General features: G+C 40.3%; 1 protein-coding gene across 1 annotated transcript in view; it reads left to right on the top strand.

Annotated features, from left to right (window-relative positions):
• Positions 1-27,503, top strand: part of WDR49 (WD repeat domain 49) — a 154,299-nt gene that overhangs the window by 116,735 nt on the left and 10,061 nt on the right. Inside the window, exons 14-18 of the mRNA XM_036243520.1 lie at positions 1,371-1,558; positions 2,461-2,658; positions 6,580-6,761; positions 14,453-14,562; positions 16,593-16,739. Of these exons, the coding sequence (XP_036099413.1) occupies positions 1,371-1,558; positions 2,461-2,658; positions 6,580-6,761; positions 14,453-14,562; positions 16,593-16,739 (825 nt within the window). The remainder of the gene's footprint in view (positions 1-1,370; positions 1,559-2,460; positions 2,659-6,579; positions 6,762-14,452; positions 14,563-16,592; positions 16,740-27,503) is intronic.

The raw sequence follows: 27,503 nt of genomic DNA, 5'->3' as shown, positions 1-27,503 counted from the left end.
AGGAAGGGATAACACTTTTCGTATCTTTGCCATCTGTGCATGCAGGCCATGGTTAGAGCTTCTGCTGACATATATGTGAACACGGGTGCTACCACATGATTTACTGTGGTTATTTTGTATCATATAGGTGAGATAAACATCTTAATTTTCCCTGTTTCTAATGCCTATGTGAGCTTAGTGTTGATGCAATCAGCGTTTTCCAAAATAAAAATCTCCCTTTGAGAATAATGTATATATTTTTTTTACTTTTTATCTTAAAAAATGTATTTTAGAAGTATTTTTTTTTAACATTAGGAATCTAGACATATATGTGTTATACGTTTAAAAAAACATGTCTGAACTATGTTTTCTATCTTTACTTTTCCATAATCAATTTGTAGATGGAAAATCTGCACAATATCCACATATATATTTCCAACATTTAAATCGACAAAGGTGTACTCCCGTAGAGCTTTAGAAGCGCTATGGGATACTTAGAATAGACTTTGAAACAGATTCTAAAACTTTCTATTTTCTGGAACTCTCTTATACTCACAATATGAACTATTATCCTGAAATTGCTCTCATTTCCTCAAGACTAATTTGTTTAATGTTATCAGTATTCCTCAACTGCTTCCACTAAAGCAGCTACATGCTATTATTTCTATTTAAACAGATATGATTGTTAATCGGCAGTACATTTGTGAAGCAAATTGAAAGTCATCTACAGGCTTATCAAATAATAATAGGAACTTTGCCACAGAAGAATAATTTAGGTAAAGTGCTTCTTCAAAGCATATAAAAATGGAAAATTAAAAGGTTAGTTCTAGGCCTCTGAACCAAAAAAGTGTCTCATAAGAGCTTACAGTAAATTCTTGATTAAAAATGTAAAATAAGCACATAAATAGGATTCTAAGCATGCTATTATAGTGAGAAATCAATAATTACGCTGCTATCATTACATATATCCAGCCAGATCTGTGCATGCAGAGATTACTTCTTTGTTATTTGTGTCCAATGGGTTATTAAGAAAGATGGGTTTTATGTGATCAGAATATTATCAAGTTGCAATTGATATGTTTATTTAAAAAAAACGAGTTAATTCTGTCTAAATTTTAGAAACCCAAATAATATCAAAATAATAAATGAAGGAAAGGGAACTGAATTTAATGGAGTATCTCATATATCCTCTCTTATTTAATATTCAACATAAACCAGTGAGGTCATCGTAGGGTTATCTCAGTTTCATATTTGAGAGAATTAAACTGCTGCAAACGGATCTCAGGGCTACCCATCTCGACGACATGCACGTTTGCAAAGGGCAAGCTGCTGAGATTGGTTCTGGTAATTATTGTCACAGTTTCCTGACTAGGTGTCCCTTTCCATGTCAGGAGGTGCTAACTTGGTGTCGTGTGGAGGATCTGGGTATGTCAGATTCTGGGATACAATTAAGAAGCAACTTCTGGGAGAATTTTTGGCTCACAGTGGAGTTGGATCTATCATTATGGCTACTGATAGATCGAATCGATACCTCACCACAGGAGATCTTGATGGATGGCTGAAAATCTGGAATATAGAGGTGAATTGAAAACAGTCTACATCATCTTTATTATTTTGGGTTGCCTTTTGTTGCAGATAACTATGCATCCTTATCTGTTTCCTAGATAAAAGAAAACATGTTACTTATTTTTTACAGCAATTTAAAAAAACTTTTTTAGTTACAGTTGACTTTAAATGTTATATTAGTTTCAGGTGTACAGCATAGTGGTTAGGCATTTCTACAACTTACAAGGTGATCCCCCTGACAGTCTGAGTATTTTAAAGGAAACATTTACATGTATTAAGCAGAGACTTTTTAAAAATAATTTATGGAGAAACTAGATTTTTCTTAGTATTAAAAATCTTCTGTTAATATATACTCATCAATTACCCAATATAAGAATGCAATAGTGTCAGTAAGGTACTGTGTCATTGTTTGAATATGAATAATTTGGATATACCTTATTTGAAACAAGACTATAAACATAATTTAAACAGAGTACTGGTCCTTCACCTAACATTATTATCAGCCTGAATTAATGTGAGATTTTTGTGTTACCAATTACCTCCTCAATTTTCTAATAATAGTATAAAATTGTATGATTTGTGACTTCCTATACATGATAACATTCTCCTCTATCAAATAACAGACTTTACTGTTCATTCTTTTCTTCCCATCCCTCCTTTCTTTCCATTTTTCTTCTTTCTTTCCATTTTTCAAGTTAGTTAAATCAGTTAGAAACCTTTTTTGAGTGTTAATATCATTTCTCTAACGTCTGTTATCATGAACTATTCTTTTCTATTTGGATCACAGATTAATGTCCCCAAATAGACCTACTTTTTATTTCTGTATCAGACTTTTTTTAAAAAAAAAAAGTGTTATGTCACTGTGATAACTTAATATTTGGACTTTTTAGAATTCTGGCATTTCTTTTCATTCAGGAGTACTGTCTTAATTTTAGTAAGAGCAAGATCACACAGGCCCCAGCCCTGATTAGATCGTTCCAGCCTCACGAAGACCAGGTCAGTTCCTTGGAGATGTGCGAGGCGGGCGGCAGCTCCCTGGTCGTGTCCTCCTCGGCCGACTGCAGCGTGTGCGTGACTGATGTCTGCGGCGCGCCGGTGTGCATCTTCGGTCAGGTAGAAATACTGCTTCTGTAGTATTGTAGTATTTACTTGACATTTAGTACAAGCTTGGGCTGATTGCCATTTGCATCTCGTCGCCCTTGGTGTTCATTAGTCATGAAAGCACTGACTTCTTCCCTGTTTACCATTACCATGGCAGCTGCGTTGGAGGAGGACACCAGTGACAGGGAAAGATGTTGGCTCTGTGCAGCTAAACCTGCTCCAGGATTGTCGAGAGAAATGTCTCCTCTAAAACACGTGAATTCTTTTCATTTCAAAATTGAGTCGAAGTACAATGTGGGGAATATTGTAACTTTGCTGTTCATCATCTGGTTTACTCTTGTGAATATAATAATAATAACTAACATATGCTGAGGTCTTTCTGTATTCCTGGGGCACTGTTTGAAGGTCTCCCTAAGAATTACCTCATGTCATCTTCACAGTTGCCTATCCCATTTTGGAAGAGCTTTCATTAGTCCTATCTTACAGGTGAGTTTGAATAAATTGCCTGAGCTCACAGAAGCTAATAAATAGTAGAGTTTTGCTTTGAACTCAGGCTGGCTTATGCCAGAATTCCTGCTTTAATCCTGTCCTCCTATGAAAACAAACTCTCATTTTTAGGGGGCAAAAATGGAAGTGGGAGACTGTTAGAAAGGAACCATTCATTTTCTCACATCTTGGTTCTTTTTTGTGTTTGTTTTTATGGGAACTCCACTCTTGTTCCTTTTGTGCTTTTGGGAGCAAACTATTGGTTTGATCTGTTTCAACCAGTACTGTTGAAACACGGTGGTGTGAGGTTACCCTGAAACCTTCATTTCTTCTGGCTGGTTGACTTGGCTGCGTTCAGCAACTTCGGGTACCACTCTCTTCGGGTGCCGTGAGAGGAGGCAGTTCTCTTCATGTTGGAAGACAGAGTCTGTAGTTGCTCTGTCTGTGCAGTCAGTTTGATGATGTCAGTCTGCACTGAAAGAATTCTGTGCATCCCTTTAGGACATGAAGGGTGAGGGTAAATCGGACCCACCTTGGCCAGGTAGCATGGGATTCTCAGTGTAACTCTCGAGAGCTGCACAGTCGCTTCTGTTCTGCAAATGAGGCAAGTGCTAAGCTTTTCTCAGGGAAAACAGCATCCCAGTGGGAACTCAAACGAGTGTGTGGGTAGGTGTGTAATGAGTGAGACCGAGTGTGTTCGCTGGCATTCTGAACACAAAAAGAGGTGGAAAGCTGTTTCCAGCAGTGAAGAAGTTAATGCAATGCCGACATTGCTGCACAGACAGGCCACAGGAGTTCCCCTGAGATGAGGTGGAGGTTAGAGTGACAGGAAGTCCAAGTGTCATCAAGCAGGTGACATCTGGAATATAAGAAGTCTCATAGATGAGGCTGAAGCAAAAATAAGACTTCTGTATAAACTGTGCCCACTGAACACAGTCTGTGTCTAAATTTTAATTAAGAAGTATATGCTAGTAAAACTGTTCATTTCTATGTCTTTGATATTTTTCCTTAGTTGTTGGTAAAGTTCTTTTATTTTGAAGGACCACATTCCCCAAAAGCCTGCATGAAAAGATTTTTTTCCTTCTGCTGTTGAAGACAGAAAAAGAGTCACCAGAGATGGTATAGTTTTACTAAGCAAAGTCTGGCAAAGCAGGGACAGCTGTTTTCTAGTCTCTTCTGCTTGAGCTTATTTTAAAGACATTTAAAAAAAATCAAACTGTGTTGCATATGGGTCCTGCCAGTCCCAACGGATACAAGGGACCAGAGTAGGAAAGGGGAAGGGAGGGAGAAAGAATGGGAACACAAAACTTAGCAGATACTAGAGAATAACCACAGTGAATGTCCTTCTCAGAGTGTGTAAGAGGAGACACCCTTTTATAGCAAGGTATGGGAGGCCGATGGTAATATGTAGGTAAGGCGAGAGCCTGTTAGTAAATAAAACTAGGATCGGAACAATTTTCACTGAACAAACTTGATTGGTAAAGCATAGTGACTTTTACCCTACATTTGAATGAGCATTTGTCTTTTAGTTGAATTACTTCTGGTCTAGCAGTTATAAAAACAGGAGTAAAGCATTACTATATTTTAATTTCCCACGTTAAGACTTAATTTTTGAATCACATACAGGCTGATTAAAGTATTTAAAATTTAATGCAATAGGATTCTATATATTTCATGAAAGAAAATTTTTTTTAATAACTGTGAATCACTTTTACCGCGTAGCTATTGATTGGAGACTGCTTTTCAAGTTAGGTTTTTTAAAAGTGAGGAGGGTGTCAATGGGGACAAAAGGAGAAACATCTGTAATAAAAATAAATTAATAAAAAAAGTGAGTAGTTGTGTATGTCTACATCTAGAGCTGGAGAAATGGAAGTGGAGATGATTTAACCACAGAGATACATTTATCCCAGGCAACTGTCAGGCGGCTGTGGGGTGGAAAGGAGTCAGATGCTGTGCGCATGTCTTCTGTGCCTCCATAAGCACTCAGCAGCTGGACTGGGCGGAGCCTGTTTGCTGGCGCCTCTTGTCCTTCTCAAGGGGGCCGGTGACCTTGTGCCTATTCACCCAGTGTTGATAATTTGATTTAGTTGCCCACATTTAAAAATGAAAAGATTTCATGTAAGATCCAGATTTCTTGTTTCTCTTGAAAAAGAACATACGTCATTCCCTGAGAGTAGCTGTAAAATGGATTATCTCTAATTCCCTGAGGCTGAATTTCATTTGCTGTTGATCATCTTCTATGAGCCTTGATGTCATCTTCCTGGCCCCTGTCGGCATTTCACTTTGCACACCCTTCTGGCAAGGTTGTCAGTTTGTAGGCCAGTCCGATATCCTGGGGATGCCTGATGTTACCTTCCTGTCACACTGCTGTGTCCTCTGGTGCATTCCTGTGTGTACACGGTGAATTGATAGAAGACAAGGAAATCAGTTCTGTATTTAAAATATAAAACAGATGGTCATTGGGAGCTTTTGCTCTATGGATACATATTAAGAATTATAGCCAAGCCCTGGCCAGTTTGGCTCAGCGGTTGGAGCGTCTGCCCACAGACCAGAGAGTCGTGGGTTCAGTTCCTGCTAAGGGCATATACCACAGTTGCAGTTTGTCTCAGGCACGGTTGGGGTCGTGCGGGTGGCTGCCACTCTATGTGTCTCTCTCATATCGATATTTCTCTTTCTCTCTTTCTCCCTTTTTCCCTCCCACTCTATCTGAAGATAAATGCAAAAATGTCTTCGGGTGAGGATAAATAAAAAAAGAATTAAAGCCAAGATCTGTTAAAGCTATTATATAACACATATTTTCTGTGAAAAAAGCTTAATAATTGGACTGACGTTCAAGATAGTCTTAGGCAATGAGATGGAAAGTAGTTAAAATGAACTCTGCTGATTCTTAAAAAGAAGCCTTATTTTTCTTTTTAGTAAATATACATTTTGCTTTTCAGGATTTTAAAGTAAGAATTTCAGCTCTGGCCGGTTTTGCTCAGCGGTTAGAGCATTGGCCAGTAGACCAAAGAGTCCCGGGTTCGATTCCAGCCAAGGGCACGTACCTGGGTTGCAGTTGTCCCTCGCCCTGGTTGGGGTTGTGCAAGTGGCAACCAATTGATGTCTCTCTGTCCCCCCCCCGTTCCCCCCCCCGAAGATAAATGTAAAAATGTCCACGGGTGAGGATTAAAAATAATAATAATAAATAAAAAAAGAAAGAATGTCATTTTTTGGTAGTTCTTTATCATCTTTTCAGGAAATTTTTGTTTCTTATGACTCACTTTCTACCTTTATTAAAGTTACATGTATATGTCTTATCTCCCTAATAAAACTGTAAGTTTCTTGAGAACAGAAAACATGTCTTGTTCTTTTATTGTGTGTGTGTCCCCAGGACTTTCATTAGTAGTATAGCATATAAATGTTCAAGGAAAAAATTATACAAATAAAATAAATCTCTGTTTTTTACAGGCAAAGCATTGGCAAATCCGAAGCTGTTTTCCTCTCCCAAAGAAGGATAACAATTTAATGGAAAGTGAGATTCAAGAAGAAAGCATAAAGGAAATTCCTTTACTTTCTAAGGAGGAATCATGTTTAGACCCAACAGAACATTCCCTACTTGATAAGGGGAACAAAGACGAGTCAACATGCAAGTAAGTAATTTTAAGTGGAGTCCAGATAAGACCTGGGTAAGATTGGCCCAGACTTCCTTCTGTAGTCTGTGCACTGTCCAATGACTACCTTAAGATTTCTGTAAAATTTGGGGGATGAGTAAGTTTGTGTGTGGCAGGGGGAGAATATATGTCCTCAGAGTTATATGTGATTCTTATTTCTTGTCTTTATTGAATTGTTGATTTTTGTTCAGTGTCTTCCAGTCCTTTGTTTCTGCTCCATCGACAATCTAATTGTGGAAATCAGCTCCTTTCTTCAAAAACAATATATGTGTATATGTGTGCATGTACGTATCTGTCTCGAATATATGTCAGGTTTTATGCCTGGTTTTGGTAAGGTTCCCAGAAGGTTATATGACAGAAGTTTAAAAGGTTAACTTTGGTTGTTAGACCCGACTCTCCTTTTAATGCTTCCAGCCTGTCCTTCATGCTGTCCGAGCAGCTCTTCTCTGTGCTCCACTCTGCTGGATCCTGTTCCCACAGTCCTCGCTCTCATGCCGGGCAGCTGCAGTTATTTCTTTTGGTTCCTGTAGTTTTGCTAACCCCTGCTCTCTTAATTTTACCATTCATCCTAAACAACTATTACATTTTGAAAGCAGGATTTATTCTTTGACACAAATGAAAATTTTTACTATGTGCATATATTACACTTTTTAGGATTATAGAAAAATTGCACAGAAAGTACAATTTCCACATACTCATCCTACCCTACCCAGTGTCTTGCATTACTGTGGTACATTTGTTACAATTGATGAGCCAATATTGATACTTTATTATTAACTAAAGTCTATAGTTTAGATTAAAGGGGCACAGTTGTGGGTCTTTGAGGACCCCACTTAGGGATCTCAGCATCGCAAATTTCCTAATCAGTGCGCCCTTTGGCCAGGCTCCGGTGGCTCTGTCCCACCAGCTGGGGTTCCCTTTGGCAATGCACACCACAGTTTTTCTCTTACAGTCCCTGTGCACTGGCAAGCCTGCCTTCCCTCTTACACGACTCCTCTTAGGTCAGCTTCTTCTTGGCCAATAGGAAGCTCATTTATTCTTACCACACCAACTGCTCCCTGGTTGTTCCCTCTAACCCTTCTCACCAGCCACAGCATTTTACCTACAGGCTTTTTCAGGCATTCGTGAGCCAATGGTCTACTGTGTCTCTCTAATGATTTCCGCATTAGGCAGCATACATGAAACTCTTTGGTCTCTGTGAGTGCAGGCTAGAACTGAAGGGGCAGCTTCCCTCCACTCCCATGGGGGTGGCCCAGTGCACACCAGCTCCGCCTCTCCTCTCTTACCTCATTGCACCTTTGGGCTGTTTATATCCTAGAATAGTGGCTGGCCTGGGTATTACCAGGTTGGTTTTGTAGCTACCTCACTTAGGAATATGGGAATGCTTTTTACCTCTTAATTATTTTGCTTTCTGACCTTTTGGACCTCTGCTGACAGGGAAGGAGAAGGGAAAAAAGTCCCTTTAAAAATTCCTGTTACACTAAATTACACTTTGGTATTTGTTCTTCTATTTCCTTGAATTATGGCTTGCTGAAATGTCAAGTGGCATTTTACTTTCAAGCGGAATGATCTTTTCAGTTTAGAAATATAGCATGACCAATCCTGTACAATAATAGAATTCTGGGACTGGAAAGACTTTAGCTATGACAAAGTGTCCCCACCCAGCTATCCAACTCAATTTTATAGATCAGGAAATAAAGTTACCCCAGGATAACACAGATAGCTCATTGTTTCTCTTCCTGTCATACCCTAACAGAGTAAAGGCAAGTATTACACGTTCCTGTTTAAGACTTTTCTGCCAACATATTAGTTTCCCCTTCCTCCTGACAAACTCAGTTATTCTTATTTATTTATGTATTTTTTTTCTTTATTGATTTTTAGAGACAGGAAGGGAGAAGGAGAGAGAGATAGAAACATCGATGAGAGAGAACATCGATTGGACACCTCCTGCATGCCCCTAACTGGGGGATCTGGCCAACAACCTAGGCATGTGTCCTAACTGGGAATCGAACCAGCGACCTCTTGGTGCATGGGTCGACACTCAACCAATGAGCCACATTGGACAAGCAGTTATTATTAGTTTTTAATCAGCCTTTCCTTTGAGTTAAAAATTAGTGATTTGGTGTGGTTATTTCTTTCTTGACTTCTATCTTATCTTACTACATTTCCTATTTTTGCATGACACTTTGTGTTACGTAAATTAGTGCTGATATGTAGGTTTTTAAATTCACAGATTTCTCTTAAAACTAGAGCTTATATTCTGCCAGATTAAATAGGTGGACAGCAGAGTGATCTTTTCACCTTGGTTGCAAGTTTCTGTAGGCCTTGGGAGAAATTTCCAGCATTATGAAGCAAACTTAGCTCTATTGTACTGTATCTTGTCAAATGACAGTACATCAAAAAAATACCTGTGATCTTTAAAATGTCTGCCTTTATTTAATATAGATGACTGGACTGAAACGATTTTAAGACTTTGTAGTTATGAGATAGTACAGAATAATGTCATTTGACAATTATTGAACAAATTGAAAGAAAATGGCTAAAAACGTATCCTCAGAATTGACTTGTCAGGTAGATCCTTCACTTCTCCCAGGAAGCCTGTGTGGAAAACACCCAGGTGCACTGACAGTGTCAGCTGTAAAATGTTCTTCATGGCCTCCGTCCAATACCGGAGACTACAGAGTGTTTTCTCCCTAACAAAATATTATGCTGAAGAATATGCTGTTTTTCTAACCAGGTTAGCAAATCCAAGGAGGAAGTCATGCCAGTTCTTGTCCATATGCAAACATAAGCAAGAAATATATAAAAGAATTTAAAGAGACGAAAGGGGGAAAAACACTTTCTGTATACGGGTATGCAGGTGGCAGTATGTTTAGATGGAGGGGTGAAGCAGTAAGAAATATGGAGAAGCAAAAGAAAAAGCCAATATAAAAATAGGAGAAGCAAGAAAAATGAGGAAAAATTTAAAACTGTGTTCTCATTTTAGCTCCTAAGATTTTTTTTCTAGGATAAAAATCTTGGCATATATTATTTTCTGTTTTATACATAAATACCAGTTTCCTATAATGCTTAAGGTATTTTATAATATTATTTCTGAGAAGTAGGTAGGTGGTAAAATGTCATCTTCTATTTAAGCCCTAGGGAGATGAAGATGAATATAGAGTTTAAGACAATAAAGAAGTCCTAATGCTGTTAACAATTGATACAGAGAATAGATTTTGCCCTTCCTTAGGTTCTGCAAAAATCACTTTACCATTAGAAAAGGAAAAAAAAAGAAAAGAAGAAGAAGACATAAATAAAAGGATATAATTGGCAGCGAAAACTATAGTGGATATGCATTTTTCTTAATTTATGGCAATATATGGTTTCTGGACTCAAAATTAATCTAAAAAACATAGATAAAAATACTCTGATGTTATAATTTCTAAATTATTTTAATAGAAAATAATGCATGTTCATTAGGGGGACATTTTAATAAGCAAGAAGAAGAAGATGAAAAGAAATCACCTGTAGCGAAGCCATTGCTAATGCAAGAATTTCACTCTCCAGGCTTGTTCTGGGCATACTTATGCAAATAAATAAATGTACAGTTTATAAAAATGAGGGTTTGGTATACATAATTTATGAAATATTTTATCACTCAAAAATATACTCAAGTTTATTTCTGTATTTTTAATATCCATGTCCACAGACATCAACATTCATTAATGACTCCCTAGGAGTGTATCCTGTGGGGTTTTAACCATTTTCTTCTTTAAGTACTTTTATGTGCGTTTGTTAGCATGCTGAGCTCAATTCAACATTAGAATAAATTCTTTGAACTGGAGTTGCTGAGTCAAGAGGTTTAAGGGCTCTTGGGTCATTTTGCTAAATTGCTGACCCTACTCATAGGCTCTCTGTCCAGCATGGATGAAAATGGCAGCCACTGAACCAACACTGGATATTGTCATTGTCTTAGAACTATTGTCATTATCCTTCATTATTGTTTTAACTTTCATTTGTTACTTGTTTGTAGAAGTGAAGATTTTTTCCTCACATGCTTACTAACCTTTAATAATTCAATGATGAAGTTGAAAGAGATATCAGAAGTCTATGAAACTAAGTCCCGTGGCAACCTTAAGAGAAGCATAGCCCAGTCTCCTCTTGAATAGCCGCTGTGGGAGGTGCTCACCTTGTCACAGGGAACCATCTCTGTTTTTGAACCACTCTATTCTAGAATGGCTCTAAAGTCAAATCCATCCATTTGTAGAGGTCTCTTTCATTGACCTTTATTCTTATTTTAGAACAACAAAGAGTAAGTCTTTTCTACCTGCTTTTATCTATAAAATTTCCTTTGGCTACTGTTAAAAAAAGTAGCTTTCGGCAATAGGGTTAATTATTAGAAACCAGAATTTAAAAATCAGATAGGAAGTGAAACAGAAATTTCCATTAATTTCTCAGTACATAAGACAGAAGGCAGAATTAAAATGAATGTTTTTTAAATACGTGAAATAATTATGTTCTAAATTCTATATTATGGTAATGAGAGAACTGATATTTAATATTATTTATATGTTATTGATTACCTAATTATTCTGCCAGAGATCTTATGTGAGAAATTAAATTGGAAAATTTATGGACAACTATAAAATAAATACAAAACATTAAATATCACTTAAATCAGGTCTTATCCGACATAAAACACTTGGAGGATTGACAGTCTACTTTCACCAATAATCTATGGCAATAACTATCATATGCCCCAGGTATAATAGATGAAAGCCTACTCAATTTTTGAAATGTAAGTCTTAAAAATACTTGTACAGAAAATTATTATTTTTGTAATGCTGTATATACTTATTGTTTTGTCTGACCATTCTGGTAGTTCCTGGAAGTATTAAGACTGGCTGTAGGGAGTATAGGAACTCTCTGCTTTGAGTACAAAATACTGTCTTATTTTTTTCTTAAAGTGATAGTAGCCAATGCTTATTGAGCTCTTACCATATTCCAGGCACTGTTCTAAGGTCTTTATGTGTTTAACTCATTTCATTGTCACTGTAATCCTCAGAGATAGCTACGGTTATGATCCCAGTTTCACAACTAGGAAAGCAAGGCACACAGAGGTTAAGTGATTGGCCCCTTGTCAACCAACCAGTGAGAGGTGGACCAGGGACCCCAAAGCAGTCCTTCTGGCTCCAGAGTCAGTACACTTTACCAGTACTGCTCTATACTGCCTGTCCCAAACCATTATGTGAAAATCTTGAAAAGCTATTGGTTTCTGAGTCAAGTGATCGAATACTGTTCCAAGTATCTGCTGTGTGTAAGGCACTGCTTGGCATTTTCACTTTCCTTTAATGCCCAGTAGGGCACTGGGGGGTTTCTCACACCATTCCTCCCTCTGCATTCAGGACCCAGATAGGAGAGGTCAGTTACAGCTTTTCCTTCTCACAGAACTGACAGCAAGGCTCCCAGAGTATAGTAGACCCACTTTACTGTGTCCCATGTAAGACATGTTTGCAAAAAGTTTTAAACTCTAATCCCTTTTTCACATTCTTCTGCTTCTTTGTCTTCACCCATTAGGAATTGGACTTCTGGAAGTATTCACCTCTTTCTAGTTCCCTGTGCATTTTCGTAGTGACCACTCCCCTGAGTGGAAAATAAACAATGAGCCGGCCTCTGAATATGAAGTGAAACCCACAGTCTGGCCGTTCACAGAGCTGCTCTGTGCCTTGGAGCTTGATCAATGCAGCCCCATTTCCTGGGCAGCCATCTAAGTGGTGCAATTTGTTGTGATTCCCAGGAGATTCTCTCCTACCCTCTGCCTACTTCTCTCCCTCTGTAGCTTCAACTTTTTAGTGGAGATAGGCAAAGTCTTTTGCTTTATACAAAAGATATTTGATTTAAATTCCACTGGGCGAGAAAGCAAATGGTCTACAGGCAGGAAAGAGTTCAGGGTGTTTGGGGAAAAATCAAGGCCTGGTGTGAACTAGTCAAAAGATTGACCTCACTCCTTCTAGGTCTGCCTCAATCTTTTGTACCTCAATTGATTCCAATAGTAGTTTTCTGGGGAAAAAGTTCTCAACCTAATAACTACAAGACCTAATGGCATCACACTCTATTCTTCTTCTATCTGCCACCAACTTCTCATTGTTATAGATCCCCTACTATCTTAGAATGACTCTCTAATGATACCATCATCCTTGTGTTGAAAGCCCAGGTAGTGGCTAAACCATATGTCCTTGTTCATAGGAGATCCATGTCATGAGGGAGGCCATCCCAGTGTATTCTGGGAAAACTGCCACTTGATCTGTCTTTGGATGGCAAAGATTTCCTAAAGAAAAATCATTTATAATTCCAACAAACATATGTAGATACTCCCCCTAACTGAGGCAGTAGAGTTCCCCATCTTGCCCCCCTTAAGTGTGCACCATGCTGAGAAACTTGCTTCCAGAGAGGAGTGTATAGAAAGAAAGGGGAAAATAACTTTTATTTATTTATTTTTAATTAATTTAGTTTTTATCCCCACCCGAGGACTTTTTTTTTTTTTTTTTTGCATTTATCTTTAGATAGAGCAGGAGGGAGAGAGAGAGAGAAACATTGATGTGAGAGAGACACATTGTCCGGTTGCCACCCACACGACCCCAACCGGGGCCGGGGACAAACTGCAACCAAGGTATGTGCCCTTAGCGGGAATCGAATCTGGGTCTATCTGGACCGCAGGCCGACGCTCTAACCGCTGAGCCTAACCGGCCAGGGCGGGGAAAATAACTTTTAAAAGCCAGTGCAGAAACTTGACAAACACAGCCTTGGCCACGAGGAGGTTAACATGCACAGCAGTAAGTAGGGTTGATAGTGTGTTCCCTGGATAAGGCATGGTAAGAATAGCACTTCTCTGTTGTCTTCATCCCAACATCCCAGAATCCCGTCTAACCATAAGAAAAGCATCAGAGAAATCCAAATTGAGGGACATTCAACAAAAAAAATCTGACAAGTATTCCTGAACATTTCTCAGGTCACAAAATACAAGGAGAGTCTGAGAAAATGCTGTGGTGCAGAACAAGCTAAGGAGTCAGATGTTGGCAGTAAAAAGTGTAACTAGTAAGGCTGAGGCCTGTGACAGTGAGTGTTAAATGGGTTTGAGACCATTTCGTGTGTCCCGACTGGAATTACATACAACCATATAATGACTTCACTCTCAATGTTTTATTGGTAAAACTATTTTCATTGGATTCAAGATAGTCTAAAATTTCCTTATAGATTTATGTGAGAATTCTCATAATACGCCAAACTTTTCTGGATTTTGTATACCATAAATGAAGATATAGGGCTGACACTGAACAGGAGGGTCTGACACCCCACAGAGTATCCCAGCAGTTGGCACGCAGGGCAGGTATAGTGTGTGTTTCTGTGAAATGTTCCGCACAGCCTTTTCTCTGACCCACCCGTTGTGATGAGATCAGGGTCTTTGCTTTAGCCTCTCGGCCTCTCTAGCTAGTACCATTTTGTATTATCACATAGCTGGCAGGCATTATATTCAAAGGTTTGGCTTGTTTGGTGTAAACGAATGTCGCTGCTTAGGTCCACAGGGTAGAGATTTTTTGTTGTCTATGTAAGAGATGTACTGATAGCCAGAATGTGTTTGTTTATCCTTTGTGGTTAATTTTATTTCACCATGAATTATTTTCTTCCAGTGTCAGACCATCAGAAGTCATACATTTAGGTATAAAATATAAGGAGAGAAATATATACAAGAAAAAAATGCATAACCTTTATAACAGTGAAGTTATACAAAACTCGTCTAGTAAGTAATCACCACTGATATATTTTTATAGTGTTATTGTTTTACTGATTGATATGAATAAGTAGCTACTCTGTGCCAGGAATGTTGGTATTCCTTAATAAATTTGAAAGTAAGGTCCTGTGTTCCCACTTAACCAAGGAGGAAAGTGAGGCTCAGAGACATTGAGTGACTTGCCCAGGGCTGCACAGCACACAAGTGTCAGCAGTGTAAGATCTAAGCCAGAAAACACGTACGCTGCCCACTATAGTTCCCAAAGGGGAGTTGACACAGAATGTTAATTCTTTCCCGCAAGTGTTTAGAGATGAAAATGAATAAAAACTAATATTGCTCTTAGGAAGCTCAAAGCCACACAGAATTAGTTACTGGTTAATAAAAAATAATTGAAACAAAAGAATAGTTATTATACTGAAGTGTATTGTTTAACGCTATGGTGATTTCCAGAGGGAAGGGGGCGGGGGCGGTGGAAGACAGTAAAGGGGGGATAAATGGCGATGGAAGGAGACTTGACTGGGTGATAAACACAAAGTACAATATACAGGTGCTGTATTGTAGAATTGTGCACCTGAAACCTGTATAAATTTATTAACCAATGTCACCCCAATAAATTCAACAAAAAAGAAGTGTAGTGAAAATCATTCCCAAAGCTCCATCAAAGAATGAGATTATATCACACACTATGACATTTTTTCCCCTACTTATGTCCAAGGGGAAACTGCACTTTCATAGAGCAGATATTTTAATTTCAGAATTTGGGTTGAAATTTTGCTGTCAAAAGGTACATCATTATTTGTTAATATTCAATGCACATTTATAAACTAATCTACTCCATAGGATTTTTGTCAGGATTACAAGAGATTTTACATGTAAAGCACTTAGAACAGAACCTGGCATGTCATAGAAACTCAGTGCAGTTTTATTAGCAATGTTATTATTTTTATTGTTGTTATTATACCTTGGAGCATGACCTTTGGAGTGAAACTCACTGGGGCTTAAGTCCAAGGTCTACTGTTTACAAGCTGTGTGAATTCAGGTAAATTACTCAAGCATCTTCGGCCCCTCCTCTTTCCTTACCTGTCGGAAGGGCTCAATATTTGACAGGTTGTGAAGCTTTCTCCTTTGGTTTGACATAACACATTGTTTCTCAAACTTTGTTCTCTGGCCTATTAGCATCAACATCACCTCCACCTTGGACATGTAAATTTTGGGTCCCACCCCTACCCTGCTAAATAAGAAGCAAAGTGGCGCATAGTAGTTGGTTTATGCTTCATCAAGCCCCCCAGGTGATTCTGAAGCCTGTATAGGTCGAGAACCACGGACAGCACAGGGCCTGTCCCATAGCAGGTGCTGAATCTGTATGAGTTTCCTTTATCTAGACCCCGAGCCACCACAAGACAAAAGCACAGTCCCCACCTCTGCAGAGCTAACAATCCAAAAAACAAAATCACATCTTGAATTAAGCTTTTGTAGGCTTCCATCTATTATCCATTTATCCCGTGAAACCAAAAGAAAATGTTTTCACTTTGTCCAAGACTTTGCTTTCAAGGGTGTGATTAAAAGAACTTTCTTCCCTATCATCTCATTGTCCACATCATAAGCACAATAACACAGCTCTGGTGTACGTGTCAGCAAAATGAGAAAGGACCTGCAAATCCAAACATTTAGAGATGCTGTTAAATTAAATGCTTAAAAAAAAATAGATTTCCTGTACAAAGGATACAATTTTCTTACAGATAAAAGAGAAACTGGAGCTTTTCCAACACCGCAGAATACTCATTTTCAAGGGAAAATAGCAAAAGAGTACAAAATAAAAAATAAATGAATGGGGAGCCTTGGGTTGCTTTCGGTCCCTTTGAATGGAGGGACCACGGATTGATCGTGAACAGCTGTGTTTACAGGGTTTGCTGATGACGGCAGTTGTACCAGCTGAGTCACAGGAAGGTTAAATTTTAAAAAGTGAACTTGGAAATGTGCTGGCTCCTTCTGATCCGGTACCTTTACTTCTGTCTTCCCCTAAACCTGCCGTTGTGAAGGTGTCTTTAGGTCATTAAGCATCGGAGCCCTGAAGAAAGTACCTGAAGTGCAGAAACCGGCTCTTCTTCTAGACCCTGAGAAATACTTCAGGGACCAGCCGGAGGAGGCGTGTGCCCACCGTCCAGCGCCCCCACCTCTCCCCGAGAGTAAGTCCGCACCCCTCACACGCTTCCCTGCCTGTGAAACTCAGCCAGTCAGGGAAATAAGGTGGAAGTGAAAGCGACAGGTTTGCTTTCTAGGTTGCAGGGAAATGGAGTGTGGTTTGACTGTCAGGATTTATAGCTCGGCTGCTGATCTGTGCTCCTGGAAAGGACGGCCGACACGCAGGGTACATCAAAAGAATCTTTTCATTTTGTCCCTTTTCTCAAGCCAGAATGCATGAAGATGTGTTGTGAGTCGCCATGGATGGGAAGCCTTCCCTCCAAACGGTCTTAGTGTTCAACACGGTCCCTGAGAAAGAGACATCACGAGACTGCGTTGGAGCAGAGTCTCTGACAGTCTGGTTTTAGTCTTTTCCTGTGAAACACGGTAAACGGAGGCTACTCAGAACGATTGTCTTAAAGACTCGGGCTGCAGTGCCAGCCGGGCAGGGTGAGAGGCGGGAAAGCGGAACTGGGGAAATACAAACGAAATACAAACAAGATTTGGAAACAAGATGTGCGAAAGAATGCTGGTGTTCAGATTTACAGGCTTCTGAGTTTCTAAGAATTTGAAGGATGATTTCTGTACAAAAGTGCTGCCCGTAAGGAAGGGCCCTGCGGGGGCAGACAGCACCTGAACGAACCTCAGTGAGACCCCGGGAGAGCCCTTGGACACTGGGGGGACTCATTGAAAACAGTGAATGGAAAGTGCACGTTTCAGCTGGTACTAACCCTCCGTCTACACTCCCACCATCTTCGGGGATCTGTGGTTTCTGAACTTTCTCAATCCTCCGGGAGGGGCTTCAGCAGCATCCTTGAGAAAGCCGCCCCTGCGGGAGGCAGGCGGGAGGCAGGCGTGGGAGGCCGTCCAGGCCCCCCCGGCTCACGGGGTCAGGGGGCACAGCTGGGCGCACGTGCTTGTATCTTTTTAAAGGCTCTGTAACGGGGCCCGGTGGGCTTCCTCATCGCCGGTTTCCAGTCTAACTCTATCACTTCCGTCGTCTTGCTCAGAGTTTCTCGGTTCTAAGTTCATCATCATTTATTTGCTCTCCTGGGGGTCCTCTGTGGCTCCTGCTCATTTCTTTGAAAAACATGACTCCACACACATTCGGCCTGGACATAACATAACCTGTCGCGCCTCTGACAGGGCTTCAGTCTGTCATCCTGTCGTGTTCCTCAGGGTGATTCGTCTGGAAGAGGAAATACGGGGAGTCCTCTTGTCCTCCGGAGGCACAGACGAAGAGCATGTGGGGACAGACGGGACGGCTCCAGGGAGCTAAGACAAAGTGGGAGACAGTCGAGGCACCGGGCACGACCCAGGAGGAGCCGAGGGAGCCAGAGCTGAGGCCAGAGAAATGGGCGACGCCTTCAGAAACTGGGGAGCAGGAAGCCAGGGCTGGTGAGTCAGGCAGCGAACCCCTCTCCTCGGCCCTGTGAATGCCTGTCTCTGGGATGAGCCTTGGACGTTCTCCTTCATCCACAGGTGGATTCCCCTGCAGGGCACGCAGATTTATTTCCTCCTGGATTTGTTCATTCAAAATTTCCACACAGTTTTGAAAAGATGTTTTTTTCTCATTTGCTTTTAAATTTTTCTTTCCTTTTCTTCTCTGCAAGTGAAAATATTCCTTTCAAAAAATTTTTTTTCTGTAATGCTTTTAGAGAGAAAGGAAAGGAGAAGGAGAGAGAGAGAGAAACATCCATGAGAGGGAACATTGATTGGCTGCCTCCTGCATGCCCCCCACTGGGGAGCAGGCCCACAACCTGGGCATGTGCCCTGACCGGGAATCGAACCAGTGACTGCTTGGTGCGTGGGTCTATGTTCAACCACTGAGCCACACCAGCTGGTCGAAAATAGTTCCTTTTTAATCTAACATTTTATTTCACCACCTTGAGGGAGAGACGGAGGCAAACTGAGGAGGACGACAGCATGCATGACAGGTGACCGCACAGATGAGGCTCTGTGAAGCCCACGGGAGAAGCCAGATTAAGTCTGCCTGTGGCAGAGGAAGGAATTCAGAGTGGAAGTAACATCTGAGCTGGGGTTTAGAATGAATAGGAGTTCGAAGAGTGAGGGAGGAGAAAAGAGAGACAATGTTGAAGGAGTAACGTAAGGAAAGACATCAGGAATGAAGTCGGGCAGAAGTCCAGCTCTCTCCAAGGTGGCTGCCATGGCTGACTTCGGATGGTGACAGGTTAACTGAGTTTGACACACAACAGGACAGTGGAGTCTGGAATGTGTTGAGTTTGAGGCTCTGGTCACTATTTAGAAATAAAGGTCTGGAGGATGGAAGAAGATTGTAACACGCTCTGTGTAATACTATCACAAGGTCTTCAGTAGCTGATACGGACATACTGTTTGCTTATTCATGTGTTTAACCCTTCCTAAGGTAGACATTGAGTGACAATATCACACAGAGTGCTAGACCCTGTGCTGGGTACCAGAGACACAGAGCTAACATGGAGAGGCCCAGCCTTCAGAAATCTTGAAAACTGTTTGAAAAATAAGACAGATAAAAAACAATTATGTTTTGCAGCAAGGGCTATGATAGAGATAAGCACTCCATGGTAGAGACAGAGACCACATGGAGATTCATAGCTGGCTTTTCCAAGAAACCAGATTACACCAGAGTTGAATATTAAACGTTATGTCAGTCTTACTCAGGTAAGCAGAAAGGGGGGTGATATTTTTAGTTTACTGTTTGCTAAGGACCTTGGCAATTATTTTACCAGAAATGAGGAACCCATTAAAATGTTTAAATCAAATATTCTGAATTACCCCATTATAGATCTTTTATTAATTCTTTGGTTTTTATATCTCTTTTATATTATTCTTTTAATGATCACTCTAGAGGTTACAATATTCCTTCTTGTGCTCTTTATTTCTTCTTGTGGTACTAGGTTTCCACCTGAGATTTTTCTTTCAGTCTGAAGCATTTTCTGTAATTTTTCTTATAACGTGGAGCTGCTGATGAGTCATTTTCCCAGCTTCTATGTGTCTTAACTGTGCATTTATTTTATTTTTGACTCTGGAAAGATATTTTTACTGTGTTTAAAACTCTAGATAGCAGGATTTTTTTTTTCTTTTTCAACTGCTGAAAGATAACATCCATTGTTTCCTTGTTCTTATAGTCTTTTTAAAAATCCAGCTCATAATATTATTGCTTCTTTGAATTTAATATGTTTCTGTTCGCTTAAAGGTTTTTCTCTTTATCCTTGGTTTTCAGGAATTTTTATCATAATGGGTATAAGTACATTTTTATATTTATATTGCTTGGGATGATAGAAATTCTTGAATGTACCTTCAATTTTGGACAATTCTCAGCCATTATCTTTTGAAATATTGTTTCTTTAAAATTCCCACTATTCTGTCCTTCCAGGATTGCAATCGCACACATTTTGGACTTCCATTATATCACAAAGTTTCCCTATGTTCTTTTCTTCTCTCCACTGTGGTTCCTCTTGGACTTCATTTTGGATGTTTCACATTGACTTGTCTTTGCAGTCACGGGTCCTGTCTTTTGCCGGTCTGCTTTTAAACCTATGCGATCAGTTTCTAATTTCAGATATTGCATACATATATATTCGGTTCTATAAAGTCATTTGCATATATTTATCTATATAAATACTAATTCTCAGTTGAAAGTACTCATGTTTCCATCCAATTTGTCCAAATTTTCTCTCTGTATTTTAAAACATATTTATGATAGTAATTTATTTTATTTTTTTAATTAATTTATTTTTGTTACAGATGTTTCTCCTTTTTTCCCCCATTAGTAATTTTAAAGTCTTGGCCTGCTGACATATTTATATGATCCTTGTGTCTGCTTCTAATGTCTATTTTCCTTCTTCTTTGCAAGCCCTGTAATTTTTGTACGATTTTTATTATGTGACAGAAATTATGTACGAAAAATCTATAGATACTGAAATCAATGTTATTTTTCCCCAGAGATAGTTTACCCTTTCCTCAGTTCCACAGAGAGCATGAGAAGCCAAACACATTAATGCAACTAGAAATTGAGCCTGGCCAGTGCTGAGTTACAGCTTTAGTTATACTGAGTCTATGTCTAATGTCAAATAGCTGTTGATTTTAGACCTCTCCCTTTCGTGGGATGTTGTCGCCTAAGTAGACAAGACCGCAGGAAAGCCCGCTCTGCCCCCCCAGTCCAATCTCCCACCCCCCACTGCACCCAGCACTCAGGACGCATCCCACGGCGAGCACTGGCCACAGCTAAGACATTTCTCTAGATTTCAAACCATCACACCAACCCACACAGTCATTAAAAGCTTTTCTAATTTTACTTTCCCTGAGGGTAGTCTCTCTGTCTGTGATAAGCCTGTTTCTCAGAAATGCCCAGACATGATAAGTCCCCAGGGGGAAGAAAATATTTGGTAATCTCAGCTCATCTAAGAAGGTTCTACCACCTCTAGAATTTTAATTTAATCATCTTTTTTTCCCAAAGCCCTTTGATGGCTTTAAAAATTTATTTCTGTAATTTACCAGGGGTTTTTGTTCTTTTCTTTTTTATTTTATTTTATTTTTTGGTTGTCCCCCCCCCCCCCCAATCTGGTGCAATGAAATGAATGGCCTGCCAGTACCTATTAAATCCTATCCAAAAATAAAATTCCTGCTGAAATGTTTAAGACAGGAAAGTGACATGACCAGATTTGCATTTTGGAAAGCTTTCGGGAAACTATGTGGTGCAGGGAGCATAATGAGGCTAGGTTGAAGGCAGCATTTTATAGTTGTGGGGACTTGTTTTTCATAATCAGCTACCTGTTCTTGAACCCCCATTTTGTCTTCTTCTAGTTGTTTATATCTGGATGAATTATGTAAGTTACTAAGTCCCAATTTCCTCATTTGCAAGATGGGGCTAATGCTGCTTGGAGTTGTGTGGGTTAATTCGAGCACAATGACCACCATTCATTCATTAAATGGTATCTCCTATTATTGTGAAGATAGGGAGGTCCCAAGAAGGAAGTCACCAAGTTGGGAAATGTTAAGGCAAAAATTTTAAAGGGATTATGTGCCCTAATGAGATGTGAAAACATGTCTGACCACCTTGGTCTCTAGCTTGGATAATTATGTCCAAAAAATGAGATGATCATTGAGAGAGAAAATAGGGGAGAAGAAGGTGGCTTAGAGGTGGTTTTGAGACTGTGTTGAGATGGAGGGGCTTGTGGGACATCTACCAAGAAAAGTGAACACTTTCCTAGAAAACTGAGGAAAGGAGAAAGGAAGGGCAAAGAGGCCACTGGAGAGCAAAAACAGTCAAGACAGGCTTGTTTCAGAATTAACTGTATTCTTAAGTTCATTTTTTTTCTGGTTTTAGATATAATATATGGGTATTGTAGAAAACTGGCAAGTAAGAAGCAAAGAGAAATTTAAAAAACATGAAGAGCAGTTGTAAAGATGTGAGACACAGAGATCAAGGAAGATGTGCACCCAGCGGGCAGAACTTGCTGGAAGTCTGCTTTCAGGGCAGCCAGGGGAGGCCCTGCAGAGGGAGGTGCCATATCTCAGAACTCACTGCACAGCCAGCCAGGGCGTGCAGGGGGGGGCTGTGCTCAGGGAGGAGTCACACTGGTGGTCCTCTGTTTGCGCTTGGGGTGTCATGGAGAGCCATTCTCTGGGTGTTGCCAGACAGGTGGCACTCTGCTGCAAAGCCACATGAGAGGGTGACAGTGGAAACTGCTGGCTCTCGGCTCTGGAGAAGCCACATCTGCATCTCAGGAGCCTGGAACTGGAGGAGCTTGGTAGCGGGAAGTCATGCAGTAGGAGCCCAGTGCTGGAGAAACTGCTGCAGGACGCTGGTGACTGGAGCAACGACTTGAAGAGAAATTCATTTCTCCTTCTTTGTCTCTCTAGTGCCCTCTAGTGACAGAGCTCAACATCACACCAGCGGGCAAAGGAGAAACAGCTCCCCAGTGCATTAATTATCACAGAGCAAGCTCGCAGTGAAGAGTAGCTTTGGAGTTCAGAGCCAATGCATTGATCTTATCATCGTACCTGGCTCTTCATGCTTTTTTCCTTCACTCTGGGTTCTTTATATTATTTTGTAACCTTTGAAATCTCAGTCATTATTCCTACTAAGTTATAAGGTGTTAATGGTTACAGGTGTCTTTTGGGAGAATTTCCTTTTATAGAGGGAATAAAACTTGGAACATTCAAAGCAATAAAGGTATAAAGGCAAAAGCATAAGCCTGGCCTCAAATCAAGACTCTACCCCTTGCGAGCTATACGACCTTGAGCAGGTCAGTTAAATTGTCTGTGCCTTAGTTTCTTCAGCTAAAAATGTGTGTCATGTTAGTTACCATTCTCATAATGTTGCTATGAGCTTTAAATGAAACAACCCACGTGACAGCCTCAGTACAGGGCCTGACATCGAATAAGAGTTTGATGCATTTTCTTTATTGATGGCATTTTATTATTATTCCCCTAAACAGCTCTGTGATATAGGAATTTTTATTGTTCCTATTGTTATATAAAGACTCTGTGGCACTCTGTCATATAGATATATGGAGTCTGTGGCATAGGTATAAAGTTTAAATAACTTATCTAGTTTCATGTAGCTAGTAAAAGGTGGACCCTAGATGAGAAGTGTCCATGTTATTAATATTTCTACATGCAGCCTTCCTTGTTCAAATAGTGTACAAAGTATATCCCCTAGGCAGCCTATTCTTATGCTGATATCTAAAACCAGCTGTTTTACTATCATACCATCTATTTTTGTCACTTATATTTAAAATTGTTCATCTCGTTTTCAGGAGGATACTACTGACTTTAAAAATTGTTATTACATCCGGCCGGTGTGGCTCAGTGGTTGAGCGTCGACCCATGCACCCAAAGGTGGTCAGTTCGATTCCCGGTCAGGGCACATGCCCCAGTTGTGGGCCTGATCCCCAGTGGGGGGCATGCAGGAGGCGGCCAATTGATGTTCTCTCTCATTGATATTTTCATCTCTCTCTCCCTCTTCCTTCCTCTCGCTATATAATCAATACAGAAAGACTATTAAAGAAATTGTTATTACAAAAGAGAACTTGAAAGACTTTGAGTTACCCATCTATCCCCTCCCCTCTGTCGTCACTGAGTGCCCCTTACGCCTGGACTGCACTCTGCAATCACAGTGTGTGGAGTTGTTTGGCAATTGTATGGTGACAGTCTTTTTGCCAGACCTGCTTACAATATTCTAAACTCTCACTTTGGAACTAGGGACAGTTTTCAAACACTTCGTAATCCCCAGGTGACCTTTTAGTCTTCCCTACTGGGTCTTTAATGTCCTTCTGTATTCTCTTTCCTTCCCTTTCAAGTTGAAACATCTTTCACATTCTCTCTTTAGCTTCCAAGTTGTTCCCTGCAGATCCTCGAGCAGCTCAAAACTCCTCTTTGATATGCCTGATTCAAAAACCTACTTAGAAGTGTCTCTGGATCAGACTTCGCCAATCAATTCACATCGTATCAGTAAATCTGTAAAACTTCCAGTACAGCACAGAAAACATGCTGCATTCCCGATGCCTCAGGTGAACAGTTTTGGTGATGTTCTGTCAAAAACGAAATGAATGGGGCAGTTCCACAGGTGATTTCAGTGAGGCGAGAATCCATGAGTCTTATCAAAATTGTGAGGTAGAGTAGAGAGGGTCTTATCCCAGCATACGAGAGAACAGAGTGGTCCTTTGCTGTTATCTTTTTCTCCAACAAGAAGAGGGTGGGAGAGCCCTGGCCGGTGTGGCTCAGCGGTTAGAGTGTGGGCCTGCGGTCCAGAGAGACCGAGGTTCAGTTCCCGCTGACAGTGTGTGCCTTGGTTGCAGTTTGTCCCCGACCCTGGTTGGTCATGCGGGTGGCAGCCATTCGATGTGCCTCTCTCACATCGATGTTTCTCTCTCTCTCTCTCTCTCTGTCTCTCTCTCCCTCTCTCTCCCTCCCACTCTATCTGAACAAAAAATAGAAAAATGTCCTCGGGTGAGGATAAAAAAAAAAAAAAGAGGGGGGTAGGACTTCATTCTCTCTGCTTCCCAGAAGCCCTGGGATCAGATAGTGCTCCACACGATTAGTCCCCCCACTTTTGTTCATGGTGAAGGCATATCAGTCATAACTGAACAACTCAGACGTGATCATAAACCTGGTGGGATGAAGCCGGATCTAAGAAGTTGTCTTTCAAGGATTCCTGTTGACATGACCTCTGCAAAGCCAAGGTGGAGGCAGCGACCAGTTGTCTTAGAGACCCCGAGGGCAGGGGCAGACTGGGTAGGGATTTGGGCGTCAGGTTTTAGTTCTTAGTCTTAGTCAGCTGTGAGAACTGGAAAAGTTCGTTTAGAGGACTGTAATCAGATATTGAAAGAAAATGGAAGAATCGAAAATTTAATAAGGGCTGACATTTGGTGCAAGGCAAGTTCCAATCCTATTTGCAGGGATTTCCAAAGAAGAGAAGAAAGTCAGTTGAACCTCTACCGGATGGGACAGACAAGAGTCCATCACATCATCACTGGTAACCTGCAGTTTACGAGGAGGTGGTAAGATAGTTCAAACTTGGTGAACTCAACCAGAGTCTGACCACCTGACAGTACCTGGTTTTCCAAGGAAACACAACATTCTCTCTATAGTTCTTAAACTACAAGTGAAAAATGTGCATACAGGCCTTTAGTAAAATCCAGTTTACTATAGCTTTGATTTAGAATATAATCTTAAATCTAGTACCAGTAAATAAAAAAAAATCATTGCCCTGACCAGTTTTGCCCAGGGACCAAAGAGTCACGGCTTTGATTCCCGGTCAGGGGCACGTGCCTGGGTTGCAGGTTTGATCCCTGGCCCCAGTCTGAGTTGTGCAGGAGGCAACCAATCGATGTCTCTCTCTCTCACATCTATGTTTCTCTCTCGTTCTCTCCCTCCCTCCCTTCCTCCCACTCTATCTAAAATCAATGAAAAAATATCCTTGGGTGAGGATCATTAAAAAGAATCATTGATATTATAAAAACCTTCTTACTTGAACAAATGTTTGAAACAGAAGAAGGAAACATTTATAAATGTATTCAGTTTAAGGAAGAAATGAGATATTGCTGCACATGATTTACTCCAGTGAATTTTAAATAACTAAAGATCCAGAATGAGTACAGAACTCAGACATTTTAGAAGTTAGAATCCTTCCTATAATTTTATACCTCAGTTTACATGATCACACCAAATCATCATGAAAATCACACACACCCACCAAAATTTGGGTCGTACAAAACAGAAGTCATTAATATGTGAAAAACGTTTTTTATTTATTTATTTTTTCTTTAATTCTCACCCGAAGACATTTTTCCATTTTTTGTTCAGATAGAGTGGGAGGAAGAGAGAGAGAGAAACATCGACGTGAAAGGGACACATTGAGTGGCTACCACCCTCACAACCCAACCAGGGCCGGGGACAAACTGCAACCGAGGTACGTGCCCTTAGTGGGAACCGAACCCGGGTCTCTCTGGACCGCAGGCCGACGCTCTGACTGCTGAGACAAACTGGCCAGGGCTGAAAAACGTTTTTTAAAAAGTCCAACAGATAGTCCACATCATGTTTCCTTAGAGAAATTCAAAGTAAAACAACAAGGAGTTATTGTTACACACCTGTTGGAATAGTCCAAATCCTGAGCACTGACAATACCGAAGCCTCATGGCGATGAACGCCCTACCTTGCTGGTGGGAATGCTGAAATCATACAGGAGGTCAGTCTGTGGTTTCTTACAAATCTAAACATGCTCTCATCTTACAATCCAGCAATCGTGGTTCTTGATATTTACCTAAAGGAGCTGAAAAGCCCTTGCACATGGATGTTTATAGCAGCTTTATGCACAATTACCAAAAGCAACCGAGATGTCCGTCAACAGGTAATGGATAAATAAACGGTGGTCCATCCAGAAAATGGAATATCACCCAGCATTAAAAAATATGAACTACTAAGCTATGAAAAAAGACATGGAGGAATCTTAAATGACTATCCCTAAGTGAAATGGCTCGTGAATAGGAACACACTGTATGATTTCAACTGCCTGATGCTTTGGAAAAGGCGAAACTATGGAGACAATAAAACAATCAGTGGTTGCCAGAGGTTGGGGGAGAAGAGATGACTAGAAGGAACACAGAGAACTGTTTAGGACAATGGACGTACTCTGGATGATAATATAATATGGGATATATATCATTATCCTTATGTCCAAACCCTCGAAATATACAACCCTGAGGTAAACTATGCATGTGGGATGGTTATGATGTGTCCATGTAGATTCATCCTCGGTAAAATATGTACCATGCTGGTGAGTGAGGTTGATGATGGGGAGGCTATTTATGTGTGGGGGCAAGGGCTTTATAAGAAATCTCTGTACCCACCTTTCAATTTTGTTGTCAACGTAAAACTTTTGTTCAAAAACAAAAACAAAAACCCAGATGTTTTTAGAAAAAGGAAAAAAAAAAGTCTCGGCAGGTCCTGAATAACAATCATTTAAGAGTCACATGAAGACTATTACAGCATTAAGATTAATCCTCATCACTCTGTTGCTTTGTTACCCGACTGCTACGGGATGATAGCTGAAGTTGAATGACAGCTTGGCACTACTGATCTAGAATCTAGATTTAGGAATGAGAACCTTGACATCAAAATGTGGGCAGTGGATAACAGCATGGACATCACCCGAAAATGTAGCTTCACGGGCCTCAAATAGATCTACTGAATCGCTGTCTGAATTTTAACCAGATTTCTAGGTGATTTCTTTATGCACATTAAAGTTTGAGAAGCACTTATTT

The sequence above is a fragment of the Molossus molossus genome, unplaced genomic scaffold (genome assembly GCF_014108415.1).
Source record: "Molossus molossus isolate mMolMol1 unplaced genomic scaffold, mMolMol1.p scaffold_m16_p_5, whole genome shotgun sequence".
Lineage (NCBI taxonomy): Eukaryota > Metazoa > Chordata > Mammalia > Chiroptera > Molossidae > Molossus > Molossus molossus.
Note: the sequence above shows the minus strand (reverse complement) of the source record. Positions and strands in the feature narration are given on the sequence as shown.